General features: G+C 38.2%; 1 protein-coding gene and 1 pseudogene across 5 annotated transcripts; one reads left to right on the plus strand and one right to left on the minus strand.

Moving 5' to 3' along the window:
- Positions 1-6,048: 6,048 nt before the first annotated feature.
- On the minus strand, positions 6,049-8,195 carry LOC148931230 (NAC domain-containing protein 17-like; annotated as a pseudogene). Its single transcript, XR_016137419.1, has 3 exons — positions 7,966-8,195; positions 7,184-7,478; positions 6,049-6,688 (listed from the first exon to the last, which is right to left on the minus strand). The product of XR_016137419.1 is annotated as an NAC domain-containing protein 17-like (transcript).
- A 1,231-nt stretch (positions 8,196-9,426) lies between these two features.
- On the plus strand, positions 9,427-18,387 carry LOC125193494 (uncharacterized). 4 transcript variants are annotated; one of them, XM_089067113.1, is made up of 11 exons: positions 9,427-9,632; positions 9,749-9,808; positions 10,109-10,259; positions 10,359-10,431; positions 10,784-10,829; positions 11,417-11,527; positions 11,856-11,943; positions 12,239-12,335; positions 12,441-12,501; positions 12,612-12,742; positions 18,138-18,387. In XM_089067113.1, exons 1-11 carry the CDS (start codon positions 9,468-9,470, stop codon positions 18,163-18,165), a joined length of 1,011 nt encoding a protein of 336 aa, XP_088923239.1. In that variant the 5' UTR covers positions 9,427-9,467; the 3' UTR covers positions 18,166-18,387. The 4 variants fall into 4 exon arrangements, with proteins under 4 accessions (XP_088923239.1, XP_088923238.1, XP_088923236.1 ...); XM_089067112.1 differs by having other exon boundaries at positions 9,428-9,632; positions 12,612-12,768; XM_089067110.1 differs by lacking the exon at positions 18,138-18,387 and having other exon boundaries at positions 9,428-9,632; positions 12,612-14,548.
- Positions 18,388-19,707: the final 1,320 nt, after the last annotated feature.

The following is a 19,707-nucleotide window of genomic DNA, read 5'->3' on the forward strand; positions in this document are numbered from 1 at the left end:
AGAAAGGCGGCGAATCCGAGATGCCCCAGATTTGCTCCAAGATTTACCATATTTTGAAGATCTTTTCCTTCTACAACAAAGATTGGCTTTCCCCTATAAATAAGACCTCAAGCTTCATAAAAAAAGAGAGAGCTTGTACTTGCAAAATATTTCATAGAGATCAAGAGCTAGAGTACTTCACTTGTGCAAGGAGTTAGAGAAGGATTTCAAGAACATCATGAATGACAAGGATTCAATCTATGTGTTTAGCTTATTTCATCATGTGTAACTAAACTCATAGGATTCTAGGGATGTGTTAGTAACGACTTTGGTTATACAATTCCTTTTTCTATTTAATATCCGTTTTGTTTTTACTTTGTTTCTTCCCTAAGTAGTTTTGATGCTGCATGATTGAGTGACAGAATCGTGTATGATTTAATATAGCTTGCTTCATAACTGTGAGAGAGTTCTAGCGAGTTAGATTCACTTAGTAGACGCTACAGTTAGCTTCCCTTAAAACGACACTGTTAATTGAGAATGATGACTTTTCAAGGGTCTTAGGAGCTATTTGGAGTTACGTGTTAGGATTGACAACCCTAATTTGTAATCAACGTTTGCATCGCATGAGCACAAGCTATGCGACTTGTTCTATCAAAGTAATAAATGTGCTAGGGTATTGTAGTTTGGAATTTGTATAACCATAATTGTGAACGCACATCACTGAGATTCCCTTATCTCTATCGATTATCTCCGTGTTTTATCTGCATTTAGTTGTTTATTGCTTTTCATTGTTTTCTATTTCAAAAAGTTTTCAAAACCTTCCGTTCTTCCAGATAGTAATCGAGTCTTAGTAGAGGATAGACACTTTGTGTTTGCCTTCCCCGTGTTTGATAACTGGTACTGACCTTTAGCTATACTATATATACTCTGTATACCTGCACTTGCAGGTTTATTTAGTGCTAAAAAATAGTGCATCAAGTTTTTGGTGACGTTTCCGGGGAAGACAATTCACTTTAGAGTCATATCGTCAAAAGGATTATTTTGATAATTTGGAATTTAATTGCTTTCAGTTTTAATTTTAGTTTTTAATTTGTTTTTGTTTTTGATTCTTGCAGGTTTTGTATGCGAACGCGCTCTGGGAAGGACAGTCTAGAACCGCTCGATTTAGAACTTGAAGAACTCGTAGGAAAATAAGGAGTGAAAAAGGATCAAGATCAATGGCTGACAAAACGGAACTTGAAAAATTGCAAGAGACGGTCAAGATGTTGATGGACGAGAGAGATGCGGAAAGGGCAGCCCGAGAGGCGCTGGAGAAAAAGAACAAGGAAACACTACCCGTGATGAACATGTTCAATCATGGGAATACTGTTACTTTTCCCGAAGGCCCTCGTATTGATGCTAATAACTTTGAGTTACGCATGACCCTTATACAAAGGGTCGAGCAAACTCCTTTTGCAGGTAGGGCCACCGAGGATGCTAACCGCCATCTCTCCAAATTTGTGGAAATCGCGAACACGATCAAGTTAAATGGTGTCGACGACGATGCCATAAGGGTAAGACTCTTTCCCTTTTCATTAACTGATTCTGCTAAAGAGTAGTTTGAGTGTATGCCCTTAGAGAAAGTTTCCACGGAAGGACATCGAAGCTGCCTTCCTCGACAAATACTATCCGCCAGGCACAATCTTGAAGCTGAAAAGCGAAATCTTTCAGTTCATCCAAGGCCACGATGAGCCTCTCTATGAGGCGTTTGCTCGTTTCAAAGCTCTCCTCCGAAAGTGCTTTAACCACGGTTTCACCGTGGACCATCAGGTAGGAATCCTCTATAATGGATTTAATGAAAAAATTTGTGCTATGTTGGATTCAGGGGCAGACAGAGGCTTTTTGAGAAGGTAGGGTGAAGATGCCATGGCAGTGATCGAGGAATTCACCGCCAACAGCAGGGGGTGGTCGAAAGAAAGGCACAACACGAAGAGGATAGCTGCAATTGAAGAGGCCGAGAAAAGTTCTTTTGCGAAGGAATTGGCCGAGCTCAGAGTTCTTTTTGCGAAGGTGGACTAAATGGACACATCGAGGAAGGAGGATCCGATTCCATCGACCTCCATCATAGCGGTCTTTAAACCCGAAACTCCTGCCCCGATAGTGGAGGAAATCGACTACATGCAAGGAGGCGGTTCCAACAGAAACTACAACAACAATTATCGCCCTAATCAGGGGGGCAGTAATTTCAATAATTATAATGGAAAACGACCTCATCCTAATCTCTCATATTCTAAAAATAATTTCTTGCAACCCCCTGTTGGATTTAGTGTTGGCAAATGAGGAGTAGTTGAAACAACCAAAAAGGAGGAGAAGTATGACCAAGGGATCACAAGGATCTTGGAAGTAATTACACAAGACAGGAAGGTTAATGACACCAAGATCAGAGTGGTTGAAGCTAGGATAAACAACCTCGAGCAAGGAATGAACACGATCTCAACTGCCATAGCCAACATCAACACTCAAATGGAGCAAATCCAAAAGAAGTTAGATGAGGACAGGGAAAAGGCAGCCGCACGAGTGGATGACATCAACAAGAAGTGGATGGCAAAGCAGAAAACTGGGGACTGCCTAGTCGCCGGCGCACCGCCGCAACAACCACAGCAGCCCGCAGCTGAAGCACCGAATGGAGTTTGCCTAGCCGCCGGTGGACCGCAGCACACCCCGCGGCGGGCCGCCACTGAGACGGCAGAACCACCTACTGAACAGGGACTCGTGCGGCACAATGGGATTGTGCTACCTTTCCAACCAAAGAGGAAGTTTAAGCTCGAAGAGCAGTTCAAACATTTTTTGAACATGTTTTGTAAAGTTCATACTAACATTCCTCTAGTTGATACGTTGCAGGAGATACCTAAATATGCGAAGCTACTAAGGGAGGCGGTGATGAGGAAGAAAAAGCCAACAAAAGCCGACCTTAAGCTACCGCATCATTGCAGCGAGATCGTCCAAAAGGAAAGGGCAGTGAAGCAGAGTGATCCGGGCCAATTCATTATCAGATGCCGGATTGGAGAGGGAAAGGTTGACAAGGCCCTATGCGATCTAGGATCTTCCATCAATCTCATGCCACTAAAGTATTACGAAAAGCTCAACATTGGGCCGCTCAAAACTTCAGATGTGACACTAAGGTTGGCCGATAACTCGTCCATAAAAACTGTAGGTTTGATTGAGGATATCTTAGTTAAAGTCGAATATTTTATTTTCCCCGCCGACTTTATTGTGCTTGACATGAAGTAGACAAGAACATCCCTCTAATTTTAGGGAGAGATTTTCTTGCCACTTGCAAAGCTTTGATTGATATAGGTCGTGGCGAGATCACAATTAGCAATAACTATATCCATTCCACCTATAAGATCGAGAGCGAGATGCTCAAGTTTGAGGAGGCAAAGCGGGTGAAGATGGAACGGCAGTCAGGTCAATTATGGTCACCGACTTGACCAAACCCCAAGACCCTTTTGAAGTGGAGGATCCTACTACCTCCACTATCTACATTGTCAACGAGGTAAGACGTTCTCCTAAAAAGGACGATGCTAACTCCTCTACATCTGTTCCGCAGAAGAAGAAGCAAAAGAAGAAGAAAGCATCCAAGGAGGACCCCGAGATATATGTTATCAAAACCAATAAGAGGAAATACAAGTGGTGGAAGAAGCTAGGGACCAAGTTGCTCCCGATGCCAATTTTCAACACTCGGGTCGCTGATCCGCCCAATTAGTGGGCCACTTCAAGTCGAGCTAACGACTAAAAACAAAAGCTCTTGTTGGGAGGCAACCCAACTTCTTTAGTTTTGTTCCTTTTTTCGTTATTTTCATTTTTCTTTTTTCTTAAAAAAAATAAAATAAATGACGGGTGGCGCTCGCCACACTTAATACGGCGGTCGCCACAGTGTGTTCACATGTGCAGGATAGGTCGGGCCTAGGGCAGGCTTAGGGCGGGCGGAGGAAACCGTTGGACGGGCCATGGCGGCCCGCCAGGACACGCCATTTACGAAGGCCCGTGCGGCGGCCCGCCACGCAGCGTGCGGCGACCGCCGCGCGCAGTCCAGAAACGAGAATGCCTTATTTAAGGTATGTTTTAAGGTATGTTTTCCATTCCTTTTCTCATTCCTTCTCAGATTCCTTCTTGCATGCAACCCCCACCTTTATAAATCACCAAATCCACACACCACCCTCTCATTCTCTCAATTCTCTCCAAGTTTAGAGTTCTTCTCCTCCAATTCTCATCAACACAAGGTATGAATCCTAACTCAGTTTCTGAGCTTTGTTTCAATTCTTTCATGGATTTGGGCATGTTTTACATGAATTGTTCGGTAGAAACTCTTATTATATGATGGGGGATGATTGTGTATGCTTACTTTTGGATTTCCATGGTTAATTTGTGTATGGGTGGTGAATTGAAGCTTGGTGAATAGTGAATCCCTCTTGTTTATACTTGTTAATATGTTGTAATCATGTTCATAGCATGGTGAGGTTATTATTACTTCCATGAATAGCAATACTTGAGAATTTCCAAGAGATTGTTGATATGCATTTATTTATTGTTGATACGTCTCTGCATGGGAGATGAATTCACGTTGGGGGATGAATTTTTGTGTCCTAGTTTGGATGATTGTGCTCTACATGTTTACATGCCACCATCTAGGATGCCATGAACCAGAAACTTGCAACTATATGTTCACTCTTTTGCTTATAAGAGTGCAAGTCTGGGGAACCTTTGATTGCCCATTGTTAATATACTTTTTAAGTATTATATTCTTCTTTTGTAGGAAAATGGGATCAAAGGGTAAGCTCGAAAACGCGAAGAACTATGGCATTAGCCTTGCCTCGGACGTGAAAAAGGCTATGTGGAAGAAGTTGTCGGCGCGAGAGACGGCGCCCTCGAGGTACCCCCACGAACTCCCTCTCCAAACTTTGGGGATCGCGGAGGACTTTTGGGAGTTGTGTGACGTGGGCGATGGGAACGGTCTTCAATACATGTTCGAGAGGAAGTGGCCGTCTTTTAGGAAGTACACTCTTGAGTTCCTAAGCTCGTTGAAGGTCACCAAGGACCGCCGGCAAAACATCCCGCTTAGCATCGATTTCCGCCTAGGCAACCGATGGCACTCGCTCACCATGAAAGAACTTTGTGGAGTGTTCCATTGCTTCGACCCCAACCCCGAGGCCGACAATGACTACGACTTTGATGAGGTGTGGGGTGCGATGACGAATGAGCACGAGTACGTCGCGGGCTATGCCAAGTCTTCTTCGATTCGCAACCCGGTTTTGAGATACCTCCACCGCGCTATGACCCAACTCATGTTTGCTAGGGTCGATGGGGGATTGTCTCCCAGACAGAGTTGAATGTGATTTGGTGTCTTCTCAACAAGAAGGGATTCGATTATGGAACCCTTTTTACTATCTATGTGGACCGGATCACGAAGAAGGATTAAGGCGTTATTTGTCTTCCCATCCCGCAATTGACTAAGGTCGATGTTTGGGCGAACCAAGTCAATTGGAAGCTCAACACCCCGGCGCACCGAAGAGCCATTGAGGCTAACCCCATCAATGGGGAGTTTAGGAAGAGAAATATCCCAGCTCGCATCCCCATCTTTGAGTCCGATGATGACTCCTCCTTCGATGCTATTGATCACTACAGACAAAATCAATGCATAAATAAATCTCAAAGATTTGAATTCTTGTCCAATTCGCATGAGCAGTGCGGACTGGCCATTTTAGCTTAGGCTTCCAAGAATTAAAAAGTAGAAAGTGAAACCCAGATTTCTTAGAAATGGACCAAGAATTGGCTAAATCTTATAGAGTGATCATGCCCTAAATGAAGTGCATTATGTCATTAAATGCTGCTCGATATCCAACTAAGCATTCCCATACACGAATATAAATGTAACTATAAATGTTTTGTGATCATAATAACTATGTTCCAGTTTCGTCATATTACTACACAACACATGCTTAATGCGACACCAAATTCATACAATAAAATCTGCCTCTCCCTCTGTAGGTTGATTTTAGTTACAGTAAATGCAAAGAATGCTATTGGAACTCAAAACTGCCTTCATATTTCCAATGATGATCCGGCAAGGCATCGGACTAAAAACTATCTACAAGTAACATATACACATAATAGTGTTATTCATCAATCAGTTAGGTTAATATCACCATCCATAGGATAGCACACATCAATCCTAACAAAGACAAAAAGACAGGACCAGTTCTCGATTTGCCAGATTTTGCATTGGCATTACCTGCAGTTACATTTAAGTTCTTGTCATTCATTCCTACTTTACTGAAGCTAGACATTCGTTCAAACGCCTTATTTACCAAAGCACATTTAGAAGCTGAAGCAGGACTTGTTGGTATAGACTCCACAAAGGACCAGAGAGCAGAGGAGAACAATGAGTCTGTACCACCATCATCCTGTTTGCCTCTTCCACTTTGATCTGCTCCCACAGAATGATTTACGGAACCATGATTTGGATTTTGATGTGAAACACCTAAACATGCCAAAATCAACTACTTTACTACTATTGATAGGTGTGATCTCGTTCACTGGCTTTTGTAGAATTTCCTTCTCAATTGCAGATGGTACTTCATCTTTATCATCAGTCCAATCCTCCTCCCTAAACGGTGCGCCATATTGCTCGCCATTTTTGGGACCAAGCCCACCTTTTTTTGTAGACCTTGTACAGCACATAGTGTTGGAAATATATAGGATATAAGTTGGAGGAATAATTTAGTTTGGAGGAAATATTTGAGAGGAGGATGGGTGGAATATGTAGGAAATGGTTTAGGAGATGTTTTGATGTGGGGAAGGAAAGAACACTCAATTTCTCAAACTTTCTCAACTTCTCAAATTCTCAACTTCTTCAACTTCTCAAATTCTCAACTTCTTCAACTTGTTCAAAATGTTACAACTCTCCCCTATTTATAGGGATTCACTTCATATTCTAGAATTCTCTATAATATTTTATATCTAGATTTTTTCTCCATAAAAATCTAGATATTTTCCTAACATTCTAGGAAATTCTACTAAAATATCTAAATATTTTAATACATCCTAATTCTAGAGAATTCTACAAAATATCTATAATCTAGAGAATTCTCTTAAAATATCTAGATATTTTAATACCTACTAATATCTAGATAATTCTACTACAAAATCAAGTTTAATTATTTATTCCAACACATAGTACTCCATAGCAGCCTGGCATCTTTTCAGCTCTTCTTCATCCATGGTGTATTCATGCATCACCCAGTCGGTGCGCTCTCCTTTAGGCGCATGGCCTCTATAGAATACCAGAGTCCTCTTTAAACCAACAGCATGATCCCCACGTGAGATGGCACGGACCTTCCCAGTTGCTTTCCAAAACCCATGCCTTGTTGCCCTATTGGACCTTGCTCCATTTGGGTATTTCCTATCTCTTGGACTGAAGAAGAACCATTGCCGATCACTTGTTTTCAATTTTGAAAGCCCTGCATTTCAGACATGTCAGGAGTCAGTAGGAAGCACAATAACGAATTTTCCGAAATAGAACTAAAACTCAGAAATTTACTACATCCTCCGTCCACAAAAAGTAGTCTCAACTTTCATGTTTCCATTTACTAGTCCCATGTCAAAAAATGGAAAGTTTGTCTCAATTGACTAACCTAATTTTCCAATTTTCTCTCTTACTTTACCAATTTCAGTAAAATAAACCATATATAGATCCCAATTGACAACCTTTTAGCAGTGATTACAACTTCCTACATACACAAAATGTCCTTCGTAAAGTGCAATACGAAAACAAACTAATCTACATAGACCATTGACTTGTATTCAATCATAATAACAATAACAAGAAATCTAAACCCGCAACAAACAGAACATTCATGAACAATTGATATAAATATCTGAGAAAATCAAACATAACAAGGCATGGTCAAAAGAAATGATAATCGAACGGTGAACGATGAAACATACCAGGCAACTCCTCGGGCTCCCACTTGTAAACATCGGTCTCAGAGATGACGTCGAGCAGATGGCGCTGGCCGCAGATCTTCCGCTTGAGATAGTAAAGCACGAGCTCCTCATCTGTGGGGTGGAATCGGAATCCCGGTGGGAAAACATTCCCCTCGCCCGAAATATCCGATTTCAGCATCATAATTCCACCGATTAATCCGGATTTTTCACTGTGTGTCGGAGATTGGGAAAGAGGAGTGGTGGAGAAGGAAACGAGATTAATCGAAAGAGGGGAGAGAATTTTCTTGGAAACTTTATGCTAACGAATTTTGATATGCTGTGACTGAAGAGCACTCTCACTTCTGTGGGGATTCAGTTAAAACAACAGCATTCCTTTGGCGCATTTCCCATCTTATTCAAGATCTCTTTTCTTTTACCTTTTTTTTTTGTTTGATGAGATTTGAATAGGATATTCCTCAGGTCAAATTGGACTGCCACGTTCTAAATTTAGACCCAACAAAATTTTTTACTATTAAAATAGAATATTTAAAGTTAACTTATTTTGTTGAAATATTTAATTAAATATTTAAAAATTAGAGTGAATTCCACGTACGGTCCCTGAACTATGCCTATTGCGCGTTAATAGTCCCTGAACTTTAAAAATATCATGGATGGTCCATGTACTAAAAGATAATTACATTTTTTATACTTTTTCACTTTTCAGTCTATTTTTACACCAAAAATATCCCCAAAACTTGGAGGGCATTTTTGTCCATACAAAAAAAATTTGGTCAATGTCACACTTTTGCTTTCCAGAATATGCAGGTGGACGTGATTTGGATATACACTTATATATTCTTTTTTCCGATTGTGTATAGGAATGAACAAATATGTAATACTCCATATACCAAATTATATACTATTATAATATTTAGTTGTGAAATATTTCAAAACTCACAAAACCCCTTTTGACTTCTACACGCCAATTTCTAAAATGGACTTCTCTCTCATCTCACCTATACTCTTGTCTCTATTTTTCTCTAAAATTCACCTCTCGTCCCTTCATTCCCACTCCCCTTCTTCCTCCTTAAATCAGCCGCGCTCTCACAAGTCAGTAAAGACACTCTTCCTCTTCCTCCAACAACCTCCATTTCCGTGTTAGATAGGGTAATGCTTAATGCCTCCAAAAGAAAACATGAAGAGGGAAGAAGAAGAAGAAAAGAAATTGGGTATTTTGATGAAGAATTAACACAAACACACGCTCTATACTATACTTAAAAGAGAGATTTAAGTATAGTATAGAGCGTGACATTAACCAAATTTTTTTTTGGTATGGACAAGAATGCTCTCTAAGTTTTGAGGGTATTTTTAGTGTAAAATTTGACTGAAAAGTGAAAAAGTATCAAAAATGTGATTATCCTTTAGTACAGGGACCATCCACAATATTTTTAAAGTTCAGGGATCATTGGCATACAAAAGGCATAGTTCAGGGACCGTTTGCGCAGTTCACTCTAAAAATTAAAATGATAAAAATGGATCAACTTTTATTTTATTTGATCTTTGGCCCCATTTTTTCAAACATTTGGTCTGCAGCTCTCACGCCAACACAAATGGAGGGAAATCCCAACAACATCGAACTCGTCAATTCGCTTCAAGCTGAAATGGAGTCTCTCCGAGAAAGGATTAATGTAGTCAATTCAGTCGCAGCATTTCTCTCTTATCCAATTCGTAGCCTACTGAATTTCAATGTTAACAAACAAATCGTCGAACTTATATTTTTCTTTGTTGATTTCTGGAATCACAGCAACTAGAGACCGAGAACGCTAAGCTCTCTCAACAACTCTCGGGTTGCGTCTGCCAGAAGGTAACTTGTGTATGCTTACAGTCGTATATCATAGTGTAGAACGCAGTTGCTTGGAGTTTCGGTGCATTCCATAGGAATGGAAACATTGGTGCTGAATCATTAGAGTTGTACTATATATTTACTCTCTTTGCATTCGAATCATCACTCAAATGATACTGTGAGATTTAAAGCAGCATTCAATAAATAAGAAAGTGTTGCAAAATATATATACTCACTTCTTTTCACATGAATCTGGATTATTGAAGATTGGCTCAGGACATTGAGGTTCTAAGTCTGCAAGTCTTTTTTTTGGGCCAATAGCTAGAATGTGCCTCAACACGGAGTTTCCGGGTGCAGAATGCAGGGAGTTATAGAGCTTTGTCCGTGGACTGCACTAGCTCGATTGGGGAAATGGAGATGCTGAAATTGAATGAAATCTGTTCACTAAACAGATCAAAATATAAAGAATCGGGTAATACTTTGATGTCTGGAGATACGAACCGTATGCAACTTTATTTTAGTGTAGTCGTTAGGTTGATTTGATTTTTTTATTCTATTCTGTCAACTACAGGTGACCATACAATGGCCTTGCATCATTTACCAAAGCGACATGTTGCTTTAAAGGTTATGTATTTTGGCAAAAGGTACACATTCAGAAATGCTTCGTGATTCATTTATTTAGTTGTCTTTGATTTTCATTATGAGGTGAAATGAAATCAGGGAGCTGTTTCTGACAGCCTGTGATTGTGAGAACTTGCTGCTAAATATAGGAGACTTCTTCCTCAATGTATCGTGGACTATAAATATGCTATAGATTTATAACTTCAGAGCAATGAGTTTTCTTTTTATTTATTTATTTTTATTGTAGTTTTGGAGGTAAATAGATTTTTATAGCAATCAAAATCTTTTCTCAGAAAGGTTAATCAATTCATTAAGTGTTACCTGAGTGACAAATCGCTTTTTAATGGTGATATACTGTTGCATTATGCATGACAGATTTTACGGTTTTGCTTCAGAGGCACAGATGGATCCAACAGTAGAAGTGAGCTTTGCCCCTCCTTTCTCTTTTTTTTTTTTTCTTTCTGTTTGACATATATTCAGACGCAAAAGTTATCTACCTTTTATCTACGATCTATAATTGGAACTTGCAAGTTGAGATTGACTAATTTATCTAGGATTATCATTGGTAGCATTTTATACCTTAGCTTGCTGCTTTACTGTTCAGTTAACTAATTGTCCAGTTAGTTACTTGATCATGTGTGCTTACATAAAACCCAAACTATATATTGTTCTCATGTGTGACATCTGGCAGTCTGTTCCAGATTTAGATTTCAAGGTACATTACCCTGAGTTCAACTTGAGTTGTTTGCTAATGTAGGTATTCTTGATGATGCAACATCGTTGTAGTGCATTAACGATCTCGAATGTCATTTTTCTTTTCAAGTATTAATTATTGGATGCCTGCTTGAAATAATGGCATGTTATCTGTGTGTTGTATTAATCACGCTAGCAGAAGTGCAGAACAACACAGATATTGGCGGTTTTCTCTGATTAAGATCTTTTCTGAGAACCTGTATCTAACTGTTATGGTGGAGAAGATATGAAATCTGCTTTCTTATAATAATGCAGTCGGAAATTTTTAAAGCCCTTTACAAGACAAGGTTAGTATCTGGTGATAAGAAGGAATTGCAATACTCAAGATGTGGCAGAACAGACAAGGGAGTCTCGTCTGTTGGCCAAGTAAGTCCATACATCTGACATTAAAGAAGAGGTTCTTAACCTTCAATTTTAATTGTTTTATCTGCCTACAATTTCTACTTGGAGTATCTCGGTTCCACAAGCAAGACTTGAGATAGAACACTACCTGATTCTTTACATTCTTACTAAGAGGAAAGCAGATTATAAATGGATACTAAAACCAGTTCTGTCAATAGTTTCATAATTAGCATTTGTTAATCCTCTCTCTCTCACAGACATACTTATGTTACTTCCTTCCTTCTTGCATGTGTGTCTGCTAATATTACCTTGTGTGTTATAATTCGGCGCAAACCTGAACCGTTTCATGCAGGTAATCTCTCTATCTCTACGATCAAATCTTAAAGAAATATCATCCAGCAACGGATATTCTGTGGAAATCTCTGCTGAGGAATCATGTGGTATGCCTAAAAGTTTTTATATCATATTCCTTAGTGAAGCACTTAGTATTTCATGAACATCTTCAGGTGTAATAAGAACAAAAAAACTTTTTTTAAAAAACCAAAGGTTACCTGGGATCACAATGATGGATTAGTTTTGATATTCATTTGTCGCATATGACATACCTTAATTAGGCTACTGAGTTCATCTCATGCATTAGCAAATTTGTATTGTGTATATTTTGAAATTGTTGACTTGTCAGATAGCATCTTTTTGCTAGTAAACTTGATGATATATATTCTTTCTTCTTGACAGATGGTGAACTAGATTATGTAAAGATACTAAATAGAGCTCTTCCTAATGATATTAGAATTATTGGATGGTCACCTGCTCCAACTGATTTCAGTGCAAGGTATTTGATTTCTCTCATAAGCACTTTGCTGATGGATCCTTATAGCTTTTCTTGATTAAAAGGAAAATAAGTTCCAGTTGGGATAATAATAACCTGTAAATGCAGGTTCAGTTGTTTGAGCAGGGAATATAAGTACTTCTTTTGGAGAGAAGATTTAAATATCATGGTATGCATCTACTTGTATATGATTTAGATTAGCTCAGTTGTGCTTTTTTACCTGTTTCACTTCTTAATTACTTGCTGAGTCTGGAGATATTTCTTAAATTTGTCTATCAGGCAATGGAAAGTGCAGGAAAGAGATCCATTGGGGAACATGATTTCAGAAATTTTTGTAAGATGGATGCAACTAATGTCCACAACTATAGGCGGTACATCACATCATTTGAGATTTTCTCATGCAATGAAAGGTTTAAAAGTAATCCTGAACCTTCTAGTAAGTTCCATTCCAATTTAGCTTGTTACAGATTACAGAATATATCAGGCACCAATTTAGATTCTCTGTCCACAACCCAGAAGAAAATATTAACAGCTTAAAAAATGATAAAGTAGGAGTAATATATGTTAGGTTGTTGGTGTATTCTTTAACATTCTGGTCTGGGGAGGATTCATCATGGTCATATCTATGGTTGTCAGCTTAGGTTCTACATTTTTTCTCAAAGATGATATTATAGTTTCTGAAGAATGATCAGGCCGGCTAGATGTTTTAATGAAGGCAATAAAATTAGAATTTTCATGAATGGTTCCAACATCTAATACATTATATCTAGATTGGTGAACTCATCAATTTGATGCAACCGGTTATGTAGAACCCCCAAAGGTGGTTTGTTATTCAAATAACATACTTAGGCATGATATTAAGAAAAGATTCTTAAGTTGACTTGACATGGCCATACTAGTACTTATTTAAAATATAAACGTATGAAAGGACTCCATCTGATCCTTTGGAATTTCATAACAAGACTTTACTGGGCAACAGGCAAAGTAACATAAGGATCAAGGAAAAATCTTTTATAGCTCTTAATCTGTTGTTTAGTTGGGATGGTTAATTCTTTACTGTGCAGTCTGTGCAGACAAAGTTACTACTGATTGGTCCTGCAGATATTATTTATCATTAGGAGAGGAGATAAATATATGAATGCTATCATTTTCAGTGCACACGTTCATGGTTCTAAATGGGACCTTGTCATTACTTTCCTGCTTTTGTTGGAAAATAAACATATGTGATGACATTAATCCTTGCTGCTATTGGTGTTAAAATTATCCTCTAGGTCTAATTAATACTGTATGCTCAATGCTAACTTACATTGATTAACAAACAAATTATCAAGACCTCGTCTTTCAGTAGATAGCATAAAGACTCGTCTTGCTGTTAGATCCGATTCAATGCTATACCACACCAATGTCATCTTATTTCATTAAGGCTTAGAAATAATCGGACTGACATTGCAACCTTTCACGATAGGTAGTCTAGGCCCATCTAGGTTGTGAAATTCTTATTTTCTTTGTTCAGAACTGATCGTGTGTAAGTGGACGACGCCCACAACCGGTCTACTAAAACAAAGACTTAGACTTTGTTACGTTGATTATACATTTAAATATGCAATAAACATCCATCAAATGTAAAACATAACAATATTACGACAAAAATAATCTGTTGCATTAATTGGAAAATAAACTATAGAGTTTTGCGGTATCCAATCACTCGAAATGTGATTTTTAGTACACAAACTCTAACAACATATTTATAGTCAAAATATATAAATATTCTTTTTCAGTAATTTTTAATAGGTTGCTAATGATGCGGTGGTTATAAATTAGTGTAACGCTAATTCTATTAAATATGTAATAGTACCAATTTGTGGACTAAACAATGTTTGACTTCATTCCATTAATTAATAGATTATACTACTACTACTATACTCTACAACTCCTCTAATCAGTGTGACAGTAACGACTAATTTCATTGCCTAATTTATTATATACTTAGGGCGTGTTTGATAAGTTAGTAATACCAAGATAGAGAATTATATATGGACATTTCTAATTGTTTGATATCATATTTAAGCTTAACTCAAAGCTCAATATAAGACAAGGGCCCTAACCAATCTTACCAAAATTATAACATTAACCATGTTTATGTATCCCACCAATTAGTCAAGATAAGTCATTTATTTAATATAAAATACAATTTTAGACAATTTCTTTTCTATCAAACAATAACTGAAAAAAATCATATCTTTGTATATGTAACACCCCGAGTTTTCGTGCATAGATTTTTGGAGTATAAAAAAAAATTGGACGAAGAGATGATTGAATCTATGTTAAGTTGATTTTTATCATGAGTAAAGGAATTAAGTTATGTTTTGTTCTTATACCATATGGAATTGAAGTGTAAGGAATTTCAAGTTTATGAACTACAATGGTTGGAGGAAGAGAAAAGAGAATGCCAAGGATTTCACATAGATAGGTGTACAAGTGTTTATTGGAATTTATTCAAAAGAAGAAAGGTTGGAGGTATACCTTACAATATAAGAGAACTACCTTTCATGAAAAGGATTACATGGATTTTAGTGTTGGAACAAGTAGAGAAGATATATCTAGTTTACAAAAGAAATTTTCCTAAGAGAGCTAAATGAAGTAAAGAAACAAAAGTAGGGATTTGCTAAATCTTCATTGAGGATTCTCTCTACACACATCTCGATTCTTGATCCCCACTCCATGCCAAGAGGTCAATTAGTAGCCTCCTAGAGATAGCATGAGTTGTCCCTCAACCTGCCAAGGTAATTCCCAAAAATAGTTAGATTTCTTCTTCAACAAAAACCAAAGGATAAGTGTTATTCAAGAAAGTGGTAAGGAGCCAATTAAAAAAAAAATCTTGCAAGAGTGTTTGCAAGGAGACAAGGAATAAGATATCTCAAATCTTCCCAAAGTGGATGTAATGACAATTGGATAAAGAATGGTGAGTCATCCCCTTGACCTAAAGAGTGAAAAATCCTTTTTCACCACATGATCAATTAAGGAACTTGATCACCAAGTATAACATCTTCCAAGACTTTCACCAAGAAGGCAAGGAAGCCTTTTTCAAGATTCAAAAAGATAGATGAACAACTAGCTCAAAAGGGAATTTGGTATCTTCCCCAACAAGTTAATAAGAGAGTTGGCTATATAAACAGCCATGCCACACCTCTTGCTTCACCTTTTTACCACTTAGAAACTTCTCGGCAAAGAGTAGCAAGGAATGAGAGGAAAGGGAGGAAGCTCTTGAGCTGCCCAACAATTAAGGAATCACCAAAGCAAGGTAATTCTCCCCAACATCCTTTAAGTAAATAGCATTCATATAGATTTCAACATAGCGAGCTCTAGATGAGAACTTAGAACTAGCCTCAACAATTAGTGAGAATTTGTAAAGCATGATTAGCCAAGCAACGATGGAATCCAGCAACATCAACACCCAAGGACTTGCAATAATAAGAGATAAGCTGCTCACAAACATAAGACAATAGCAATGCACATTTCAAAGAAATAAGAGAACTCTCTCCATCAAGTAATAAGTTAAGAATGAAAGCTTATCTCAAGAATCCAACTTTGAAATTAGCATACATAGCTACTGCCCTTAAGAGGACTAAGTAAAATAGCTAAGTTAGAAGACTTAGCTTAGTGTACGGGGAACTGTCCGGCGATGGTCAAGCGACGGCGGAGCGCCGGAGAGCTCGACAGAGGCCATCGCGAGGGGCGCTGGGAAACTCCTCGTCAACGACCAAAGACCTGCAGCCGACGAGAGGCTCGACGGAGGAAGGAGAGCTCGACGGAAGCCGGAGGCGGCACCGGCAGCGGCTCTGCCCGCCGAAGCTGGCGGCGTGGGTGCGACGGCGGACCTCGAAACACCCACGCGCGAGGAAGAGAGCCGGAGAGAGTACGCAGCGCTAGAAGCTCCCCGACACTTGTTCGGTGGCGGCGCTGCGGTCTCCGGAGGAAGAGTCCCGGCGGAGAAAAGAAAACAGAGAGGGAGACGGAGAGTGAAAGGCGACACCTTCTCTGTCGGCGACTTCGTCGGGAGAGAAAAACCAGACGGAGAGAGAGGCGGAGGTAGGCGCTGCATCTCCCAAATTAAGGGTTCTAATTGGGAAATTAATGGTGTGAATCGAGTTGAGAAAGGATTAGAGGAGTGAGAGCCGGGAGACGGCTGGCGCTGGTGAAGCTCTGGCGATCTGGTTGGATTCGCCGGAGAGGGGAGCGATGGCGGCGTGAATTCGTCGGAGGAAGAAGAGGGGTTTGGCGGAGGAGACACTGCCGCTGCTTTCTATCAGTTTGGAATTTCTAATTGGATATTTAGGAAAGAATTAAAAATAAGGAATTTGGTGTTGAGAGGGAGTATAGTAGCCGATGGAGGAAGGAGTATATTTGGACTTTTTATGATTGGGCCACTCTAGTTGCTTTAATTGGGCCAAGTGAAATTATTTTTCCTCACATGGACTAACTAATCAATTGGCAGAGGGCCATTTAATTTGTTGAGAAGTTGGACTGCGAAATTTAAACGTTATTTGGGCTAGTAAGTAGAAGCTCCAATTAAGTAACAAAAGTGAGGAGTTGGGCTGCCCAATTTAAATAGTTGGACCGAGAATCAATTTAGTTTGGATGGGAATAATTAGTATGGTGGATGGACTTGTTTAATTGTGGAAATGGACTCAAGGGAATTTAAGTAATAGTGGGCCAAGAGTTTTGCTTGTTGGACTGTTACAACTAATAGGAAGTGGGCCGAGATGTTTTAAAGGAGAATGGAGCATGAACCAAGATTAAATAATTGGGCCAAGAATTACTTAGGATGGATTGGAATTAATTTAGGGACTAAGTTGGAGCTCAAATGATTAGTTCCGAATAATTTACTAAGTTTCCGAAGATGGAAACTATTGAAGTTGGAGGAGCGAATGGGCAGCCTTAAGAAAATTCAAAGAAAGGATTTAGAGAAAGATCTTCCATGAATCCATACTTTATTAAATAAGTACGCAAGTGTCTATTTTCGAGAAAATGGAGTTTTCCCTGAAATTAGTGAAGTGAATAATCAAATCTTATGAAGTAGTGAAGCCCGAGGTAGGATTAAGAAAATCCTATAAGCCGAGACTAAGATATAGGTGTTATCCAATAGGATGCATGCATTGTTTTCTCATGAGAAATATTTCAAGTACTAATTAGCGTGCTACGCTATTTATTTTCAAAGGATATTTTGCTCGAGGGCAAAGTGAGGCCAACACGAGAGTTGTTATTTGGAGATAAGCGTATCAGGTGGGCTTTCTTTTAATATCCAGCACTATAGTGTGGATATAAAGCAAAAATACTTTTGAAGTTATGAAAAATCATTTTCTCAAAATGAAGCAGTGATTATTTTAAAGTTGTTGTCATGCCATAAAATGTTTATTTTGAGGCCTATCTGTTGGGGTAATAGCCCGCGGGTTTTGGCGATGCCAGCCCGAGTTTAACGAATTCGGTTCCCAATAGGACCGCAAATCCTGTTCGGAATAATGTGCACGAGAGCCGTGAGCCATCAGCGGTTGGCCGGCGATGTGTCCGCTGAAGGTGGCCACCTTCACGGTACACGATACACAGATTTGGCGAGTGTTTCAAAGAACATAGATTGATCAATCGAACTTTTAGCTCACAAAAGAATTTAGTATGCTCGGGCCTTTTAAGAAAAACCCCCGTGCGATACTGTAGATGGATGACAACTATATATTGTATGTATTGTTTTCGGCATGTGTCCACTGAGTACTCCTGTACTCAGCCCTGCATGTATTTATAAATGTGCAGATTAAGCAATGGGGCGGAGGTGTGCTGATCAGAGTCGATGCTACTTAAGAAAATAAGTGTGGATCTCTCGACGCTTCGTGTCTTCATACGCGAAGTCGTTCTCAGGACTTTTTCCGCTGCAGTTTGTTAAGAGAGAATAGTAAACTCTCAACATCGTAACTCTGATTCATTTTGATGAAATGCTATTGTCATTTAAATCCTTGTATTTGAATACTTGGATCCTATCTTATGATATTGTTTGACTTTTCAATGTGCAAGTTCTATTTCCATTTCTTCCTAATTCCTTTAAATCCTTTTATTAGTCGCGATTTACCCGCTTTCGCTATCCTTAGCAAAGTGCGGTCGTGACAGTATATCTTGACATAAAGCCCGTATTTCTTATCTTGTTTTACATATCTTCTTATATCCCATCTTTTTTATCAAACGAGTCCTTATTATATTATTAATTGTAACAGTTCAGCTGCGTTTATTAAAACTCCTACGCCATATTGTTTAGCCAAAATCATTTTAAGAAATACCTAAAAATAGTGACACTTACAGAAATTAAAAGTTACTATAATTTAAGATTGCAATGGTGAGACATTTTCTAGTCGAGCTTAATTTCATTGCAATATAGTAAACCCTATATACTAAAATCCCAAACCTTGAAACCTAAATTCTAAACCCTTAACTTTAAAATATACTCATCATGACCAACAAATGAGCCAAATATCAATTAAATTCTCCCTCCGTCGCAGTTTAATTTTACTTTGTTGATCATTTATTATATTTTGGGGGTTTTAGATTTGTATTCGATATCTTATATAGGGTCGGCCTACTTGATAATCCTTACTGATAGTAGAGGTTTTTTTTTACCTGAATCTTGGCTGTAAATCTGATTATATGCTCATATCAAGAAAGTGTTTTACAATAGGGCTATGTGAACGGTAAACAAAAAAAAATCTTGCTTGTATTCATCCAAGCATCTATTCACCCAACGGTATTATTTATTGGATCCGAAGTATGCACTATATTACCTGTAGAATTAAATGTACATCGTTAAATTTCTTTATCGATAAAATAGATCCACTCACGTCTTCTATAAAGTATTCTAGAATCAATTTTCAAACTTTAAATGAATCCACGAATATGATTCTACAATTCAATTGAGATCATTTTTAAAGAATCGTACCAAAAAAACGATTTATAATTTGTGACCAAATTTAAAAGAATAGTATTTTTTTTATAAATTTAAAACTTAACACAAATTTGAAATCATATATTTTATATCGGGATAGAAATAAATAATTTATCTATATTAAATTAGAACACAATATGTACTACTATAATTTATCCATAATTATTGGAGTGATTGTAAATGATTTATCTTTACTAAATATAGCTCAAGATATATACATAATTGATAAACTATATCAATATTATAAAATATGTTAGGTTAAAAATAATTTCTCAATTAAAATTCATCAGTTTTTCCAATTATTGTTATATAGGAATATGTGTGCGAAACAAGAAAGATTCCATTTTATGTATTGATTAAATAAGGATTGATTGTTAACGATTTATCTTTACT

Source organism: Salvia hispanica, chromosome 3 (genome assembly GCF_029641045.1).
Source record: "Salvia hispanica isolate PSC_SH4W2 chromosome 3, Shi_PSC_v1, whole genome shotgun sequence".
NCBI lineage: Eukaryota > Viridiplantae > Streptophyta > Magnoliopsida > Lamiales > Lamiaceae > Salvia > Salvia hispanica.